At 35.5% G+C, this 8,686-nt stretch overlaps 1 protein-coding gene across 1 annotated transcript; it reads right to left on the reverse strand.

The window, feature by feature from the left end:
- Positions 1 to 901: 901 nt before the first annotated feature.
- On the reverse strand, positions 902 to 8,140 carry LOC114819812 (WAT1-related protein At1g25270-like). Its single transcript, XM_070808544.1, has 7 exons — positions 7,935 to 8,140; positions 7,458 to 7,520; positions 6,530 to 6,646; positions 5,844 to 6,108; positions 1,914 to 2,072; positions 1,505 to 1,656; positions 902 to 1,233 (listed from the first exon to the last, which is right to left on the reverse strand). The coding sequence occupies exons 1-7, from the start codon at positions 8,138 to 8,140 to the stop codon at positions 993 to 995; spliced, it is 1,203 nt and encodes a 400-aa protein (XP_070664645.1). The 3' UTR covers positions 902 to 992.
- Positions 8,141 to 8,686: the final 546 nt, after the last annotated feature.

The following is an 8,686-nucleotide window of genomic DNA, read 5'->3' on the forward strand; positions in this document are numbered from 1 at the left end:
ACAACAAAAATATAGTGGAAGGCGGTTGTGGTCTTTGACGACATCAAGAGAATGTGTCGCCAGAGAAGCTAATAAAATCTCATCAAACCCTAATTTATCTCGTTCATCAACTCCATGGCCAAGGTTGAAGGATCCAAGGATTGTGCGTGCGTCCCGAGCTTTTGGAGGAAAGGACAGGCATAGCAAGGTTTGAACCATAAGAGGGCTTCGAGATCGGCGGGTGAGGCTATTGGTATCCACTGCAATCCAATTGTATGATCTTCAAGAAAGGCTTGGTCTTAACCAGCCTAGCAAGGTTGTCGATTGGTTGCTTGATGACGACCATAATCAAGTCCAGTTGTTGCCATGGTAAGTGGTTGGGTGGGTTTATGTGTTTGTGTAATTTTTCAAGTTTGTAAATTTTGTATGAGGGTAAAATGGTAAGTTTGTGGACAAAATTTCTAAGTTGGGTGTAGAAAGAGGATTAATGGGTTTAAATAAAATTTCCTTTTTTTTATGTTTGATTCCCTAAAGCAATTCTATCTAAGGGTAATATAGACAAACTAAAAATACAATAAATTCATAAAAAAAAAAAGTAATATATAAGGTGACGTGGACACGAGTCAAAGGACTATTTTTAGTTTTTCATCTTATATACGGTATTATTGAAAACTTGATTTTTTCTAAGTACTAAAATGAAGTTTTCTATATAATATATATATATATACACACACACACACACATACAAGTTATGCCTTTTAATTTGAAGATACGTAATGGAGAGTGGGGAGAATTTGAAATTATTACATTAATTTAAGGGATGAGAGAGTTTCGAACATGAAATACTTGGGTAGAAACTCAACATCCTATTCGCTAGAATGTTGGACTGCATACATGTATATGAATATTTATATACAATGTCGTCCAAAGAAAATCTAAATTATAAATGCCTTTATCACTTGTTTTTGCTAGTTCGATTTAAAAGTCTCTTTTATTCCTCCCCTCTCCTTGAATCAATGAATCATGCTGACTGCAGAACTAGTAGCCTTTAAAGCACTGTTATTTGTAAGGCTCTCAATGTTGTTGCTGTTGCCTTTATTGTTATCTGGAGGCATTATCACAATGTCAATTGAGCCAGAATCCTGATGATGAAAGCTTGTTGACGGTACTGAATTACTCATCTTGTCTATTTCTTTGCCCTTACCCCACAGCACCGCATATAAGCCACACACTATCAACACTGCTCCCAAAACGCTGTTATAATTTTCCAGTTAAACAAACACCACGTAAATAATTAAAATCAAAGACAAGCAAGGACATGTATATTTAAGAATATATATGAGAATGTGACGACAAAGTCCCAAAATGGTGAGGGACCAAATCATGCAAGGTCCCTCTTCCCATTAATGTATAATTCATTCTCAACAATATACATATTTTAGAGAACCGTTATTATTCGAGAAAATGCAAGATGACCATGTTAGAATGCGAAAATCAAGTTTTTCAGTCAAGAGTACGTACATACCTTCCAAGATGCAACTTCTCATCTAATACCAAAGACCCAACGATGGCAACGAGCACCAACATGAGAGGGTTGAAAACAGATACAAACAAAGGGCCTCTCATGCCTATGCACAAAGCAATAATTGCAGCACTTAGCCCAGTGACCATAATTCCCTACAGCATAAAATCACCAACATATATAGATAGATCCAATTATTAATATATAGGAAAACTAATGAAAATGACTTGAAAACTTTGAGTTTTAACTATAAGGACAAAATAAAGGGTAAAGTGAATAGTAGTAGGTTTGACTTTTTAGTGTAAAAATGTGGTTTTTCGTTAAAGTGAACAATACCGTGGGCTTTTCGTTAAAACTCCCGAAATTAAATGTAAAAACAATAAATAGCTAGTAGAAGGAGGGTGTGACGTACCGAGTATGCCACTGTTAGAAGCCTAATATTCCAACCTAGCATCCATTGGCTCCACTCACTCTCCTTGCAGAGGGCAAAACCAACGGCCTGGATTGACCCCATTGCTGACATTAGAGCAGTGCTTGAATAATAGCAAGGGTATGTCGCACTCATTTTAGTCTATGAATTGCACAAAACAAATAATTAGCTAAATAAATCCAAAATGTAAATACTAGCTACTATCATCATCTTGTGAAAAGATGAAACGGAAATTAATAGGAAGACAAATGCTAATTTATTTATAAACGAAAAGCTTCTTCTTCATTAATTTATTTATAGGAAGACGAGTTTTTTTTTTTTTTTTTTTTTATCACAAGAGATGTTGAAGGAGGGGAAATTTGATAGAAGAAAAACCTCAGTACAATGATGAGTGCTCTTAATTACTTGAATTGCAAATCTGTTGCATAGACATTAGCTTTGACTTTATAAATTCTCCTTTTCATTGAATTGACAGATTCAATAATGATTTTTATTAAATACGAGACTAATATTGTGGGACAATGATTTTGGGGACTCCACATGGTGCTCAGAGTGGTCGAAATGGCCAGCAAGCTTCGGAGTGTGTGGCTCGGAGCAGATGATTAGGCTCCTCAGATTGGACTCCTCTGACCATGGTATCAAAACAAGTGATTCTGATATCTTCGAACTGGAAGGCGAGACCCATCTTATCGGGACAAACAAACTTGTTCTTCAAAAAAATGAAAATATAATTGAATCCCAGTTAGTAATGCATCTTGAATATCTAGGAAATCTCTATATTAACGCGATTGGCGTGCGTCACAAGCATATCAAACGGACTCCTAATAATATTATGTCCATCAATGCCAAGACATACTCACAATCTCAAGCCGAAAGGAATTACACGTGACACCTAATCATCATTGCCACTAATATATATTTTTACATAGGAATTTACAGATCACGCACCAATAAGGACTGCTAGTAGCGGGACTTGAACCTTGGTGGGGCGACACACAAGGTAAGCACCTTGCCAACTGAGCCAACCCTCGTTGGCAAAAAGATAGACCCTTGTAACTCTTTTTTAGTAGATAAAAACCCACCTAGTGTTAAACATCCAAATAAAATCCAAAATTCAAATAGTCTACTATGTAGCTATGTAGGCAAATAAATGACATATTATTATAAAATATTTACGACTCATGCCACAATACCCTAAATATGTCAATAAGTGTTTTGTTTTGGTCGAACAATAAGTGTTATTATTACTTACCCTTAATTATGATAAATGAGCAATGAGCTCCTGTTTTAAAACCAGGTATTACAAATATAAATAATATCTATAACTACTAATATATTATACTATGTAATATATCTACATATAGACTAATTTACCTATATTTTAAAAATTCAATCATTTACCTACATTCTTTTGATTTAAATGATTTACCTAAGATTATATTTATTTTAATCACCTAAATCACCTATTGTTATAAAATATTTACACCTAATGCCATAACGCCCCAAATATGTCAATAAATATTATTATTACTCACCCTTAATTATGATCAATGAGCAAGAGTGTTGATAAACTCATCCTATTGTCCTATTTTTTCACTCACATTTTAATAAAAATATTAATGACATATTTATCCTTTTGAAAACAACTTTTAAACCCTTATTTATTTCATTATAATTCATGTTATTATAGCTAACAAAAACAAATAAAAAAACCTGGAAAAAACCCAGCTACCTTTCCCCTACCCCCACCCCGTTCCTTTCGCCCCAACCGTCTCTCCATCTCTCTCTTTGTGGTAATTGGAAAAACTGAAATAGGACAATAACTTGAGCCACCAATGCCAACAAAGAGAGCTATCCCAACTTCTTACCAATTTAACTAATTCCCTCATGGCCACAAACTCCGCTTGAAATGGACACTGATCCCTTCATTTTTCCCAGTCATCACCGCAATAAAATCTCCCTTCTCATCATGCACCACCACTCTATAACCCCCACCCCACCGCTCCCCATGCATGCTTCATCCTCTCTCTCCCCTGTTCTCTCTCTTCTCCCACTTCCATTTCTCTCTCCACTTCCCTCTCCCGTTTTTCTCTCTTCCCAAAGGAGATGCCGCCAATCTAGTGTTAAAGGTTTTGGTTGCTGATAGTGGTGGGTGACGTTTTGAGGGGGTTGGTACGGCTAGGGTAATGACATTCTGAAAAATTAAAATAGAATTAGTTTAGATATAAATTAAAGGAACCACTTAGTACTACGGTCCAAGGTTCTAAAAAACGCTAGGCGCTAGTCGGGCGGCGGGCTAGCGCCTAGCGCCTAGGCGGCTAGGCGGTGCCTAGGCGGGCGCCTAGGCGGCCTAGGCGGATTTAGGTAAATTTTTTGTATATCTTGTAAATAAGTGCATATTGACACCTAAAAAAAAACTACACTTGTATGGATAATAAAATAATGATAAAATGCAAATTAGGTACACTATTTCCATAAGTATTGGATGAACTTGTAGTAAATTCATCATTTGCAAATTAGATACACCATTTCCATAAGTATACCACCATGAAACCAAAAAAGAAAAAAGCACGCAATTAATAAAAAATAAAAAATAAAAAAACCTCCTAGGACCGCCTAGGACCGCCTAGGACCGCCTAACCCGCCTAACCCACCTAGCCGCCTAGCCTGCCTAGACCGCCTAGGCGGCCGCCTAGGCCCAACCCGATTTTTCCTCCCGATTTGCCCAAAATCACCTCGGTTGGTGCCCGCCCAGCGCCTAGGCGCCGCCTAGGCCGTTTTTTAGAACACTGCTACGGTCTAATGATATTCCTCTTCATTTGTAAGTGAGAGGTTTTATGTTCGATTCTTGTCAAAAGCGCATTTGAACCACATTATTGCTAGCACATTGTAAGGCTTAGCCCACCTCATCTCCCTTAGTGTAGATAATATTGTTTGTTAAAAAGAGAGAGGATATTTTAGAAATAACAATGGGTGAAGAAATAAGATTTTAATTTTTAAACTTCTAATTACAATGAATAGAATTATATAGTGGGTGGGAAAATAAGACAATAGGGTGAGTTTAGTAGCACTCATGAGCGATGAGCTCCTGTTTTAAAACCACGTATTACAAATATAAATAATATCTATAACTACTAATATATTATACTATATAATATATCCACATATAGATTAATTTACCTATATTTTAAAAATTCAATAATTTACCTACATTCTTTTGATATAATTGATTTACCTACAATTATATTTATACTAATCACCTACCTTAAATGTATATTAATTTATCTATATTTGCTTGTTCAATAATTTACCTAGCTACAAGAAAATACAAGTAAATTAATTTTCAAACACAAACATATGTAAAGACCATTTATGAAATCGTTACCAGATTTGCAATATATTCCACCAAATTTGTTTTAAAATAATGAGGGGCATTTTAGGATGAAAAGTTTATAGAATATGAGTCACTAAGCCATAAATGAAAATTTGCTTAGTTGGATTCTAGTTATTGGGTTTAACTCTAGAAAAAGAAATGAGACGGATTATGATTATTATTATTATTATTTTGAACAAACGATATTATCTACACTAAGGGAGGGGGTGAGATTAGCCTCACAATTGACTAGCAATAATATGGTTCAAATTCGCTTTTGATAGGAATTGAATCGAACCTAAGATCTCTTACTTACAAGTGAAGAGGAATATCACTAGATCATAGTACTAAGTGACAATGAGACGGATTAATTAAAGTTGATAAAATATTAGTTTCAAAGGGAAAACTCAAATTTTTAGAAAGAAAAATAAAAAGCCTTCATTAGTTAAAGGTTACCTAAAAATATAGCCAAAATTAAATGGTGATTAGAAGCTTTAGTAAGATGCCGTCAAGAAAAAAAACATTGGTAAGAGAATCACCAGGATAATGAGCCATATAGCGTAACAAATACAGCTTCCGAAGGCCAGTAGACAACCCAATAGTCGATCACCAGAATCTGTATGCGGTGACGATGCCAAGTGGCTGTGTTGTTGCTGACTAGTATGTAAAAGGTCAACATGCGTGGACCATATGTTGATTTCCACACCCTCATAAAATGCCAGAAGCATTGCTCCACCTATTCCCATCAATGTTCCCACCACCTTTGCCTTCCCTGTTAGGCTTCTCAAATTCAACTTCTCCAGCCTAAGAAAAATGATCATGATTAATGTTAATAATAAAAATGTTAAATATCATCAATTATCTACATCTTCATGCTTAATTTTGCCTTCAATTCTCCTTGATTGTACTTTGACTTTTCATATTACTTTTATTAGTTTCATTGCTCATTCTCTTCGATCCATTTAGGTCAATGTATCTGGTGATTGTTTTAGATCACTTAGTCAGAACTTCATCCCTTATTTATCTTTTAAAAGTTGTTAACTGAGACAAATGTCCTAATGTGTTACTAAAATGAATTATTGCTCCACATTCAGACAAGTACAATAACAATACTCATAAACTTTTAATTTGAAGGCCAAAGCTTCAATTAGGCTTAACTTCAAAGACTAATACTATAATTTTTTTTCAAAATAATAATAAAGCTGGAAAATATATATGTATTTACCTGAAGGTGATTGCCAAGATGAAAGTAATAGCCGGGATGAGTTGGGCTATGGCAGAAGCAAATGTGGCCGATGTTAAGGCTAAGCTTTCAATGTACAAATTTTGTGATAACGATCCACTGCAATATTAATGTTAATTAATTAATAGTATACATGGAAAAAAAAAATATATATATATATAGTCATTAAAGACGATTTTAGCATATCTGCCTTTTTTTCTTCTATTTATTTGGAAAACACGCGTGGCATCTCATTTCATTGAAATAAACAATTAACGCATATTTTTATTTTATTAGCATGGAACGACACTGCTGTAGTCTATGTACATATCAGATAAGTTCTTCTCTTTTCATTTTTTATTTTATTTTTATTTTTTGAAAATGAAAAAACTGTGGATGCTGCCTTTTGAGCACTAGAATGATCAAATATATATTGGCGCAAGAGTTACGTAAAAATGTTGTGGACGTGCGTATTTACAGAGATATACAGTTGGCAATTCCATTTATAGTGGACCACCCCTGTAAGCACTAATATCTACGAACACGGATCCCCTCCGGATCCATTATGTGGGGATCCTATCCCCATATCTCAGCCGTTCATTGTGAATCGTACGGTCAGTTTTTATCAGGTATTATTCGTATTTAATTTAAAATAATAAAAATAACATGATTTATGACAGCACGATTCACGATGAACGGCTGAGAAGTGGGAATTCCTAGGATCCCCACACAATGGATCTGGAGGGGATCCGTTTCAAATATCTACAGCATGCACAACCAATATATACGTACCAATAAATATAAATATAGCTTATACGTACGATTACAATTACTTACTCCCCAAACAAATATTATTTCCAATTCTAACGTAGGAGAAGATCAAGATTTGGAAGAAAGACAATTGCACAATGCACATGGATACGGTTCTTACCCGAACAAGCCAGACAAAAATCCTTGCAGGAGTACCATCCATTTGAGTTTTGGCCTGTTCTTCCTGCATGCAAAAATAAACACCAATTAACTGTTTTTAAAAAGTAGCAGATAGGGTTTGCTTGCTATCTCTCTTTTCTCCTTTTTGTTTTGGAATTTGCACAGGGTTTAAAGTCCATGATACTTCTCGTACGTGCATATATGATGAACTTTTTGAATGTTCTCAAACATTACTGTAAATACATCAGAAGATTATGCAGCTACTTTACACACACACACAGAGAGAGAGAGAGAGAGAGAGAACTAATAACTAGACAATACTATTATTTTTATTTTTTCTGTAAGGAGAAAAAAGATTCACAAAATAACAAAAAATAGGTATTATATGGCACTGAATATTTCTATGGAAAAACAAAAAATAATAAGTTATGTTATGTATAAGAAGAAAGGAGAGAGGTGCAAAATTGCAAATGATCACCTTTCAAAGAAAAGAGCAATAGGAAGAAGGAAGGCGGTTCCAAAAATGAAGCGATATGCAACAAGAATACTTAAGTTCATTCCATCGTTAGCGGCCAGTTTGTAGAGAACATTAACTCCTGCAAATGCAAACTGAACCACCACCATTAACAACACTGGCTTCAACCCATGCAGAGCATTACATATCCGACCAGTACCCATCGCCATCGATCACCAATATCACACACACTTAGAGAGAGAGAGAGAGAGAGAGAGAGGGAGAGAGAGGGGGTTTGAGTAGTAAAAGAAATAAATTATGGAATTGATTGAAATTGAGAGATTTAAGAGCTCTCGGTGCTGCTGGCTTCTTTGGTAGTTCCCACGTCACCACCTACGTACCACACGGTTATCGTGGGTCGTGGGCCTTTGCCCAACGACACGAAAGCTAGGGCCGACAACAAGGCCCGTCGGGCAAAGAAAAACTAGCAGACGAACACAAGTTTTGTCCGGCAAACCTTGCGATATTACGTTTCATTTTGAGTAAACCCAAAATGTTCACTAGCTTTGCACTTCCATCTGAAAAATTCGCCGAGTGAAGTATCTTTACATGGCAAAGTTGTTGTCGCAAAAACTGTTAAATATAGTAGTATAGGCCAAGCCTTATATTATGGGGTAGTGACATAAGGCAAATATTGATTAGGAAGAGCTAGTATAACTTAATAATTAACCTTTCATATAAGAGCAAGAGGAATCATAACGGCATCAGAATAAAAT

The sequence above is a fragment of the Malus domestica genome, chromosome 11 (assembly GCF_042453785.1).
Source record: "Malus domestica chromosome 11, GDT2T_hap1".
Lineage (NCBI taxonomy): Eukaryota > Viridiplantae > Streptophyta > Magnoliopsida > Rosales > Rosaceae > Malus > Malus domestica.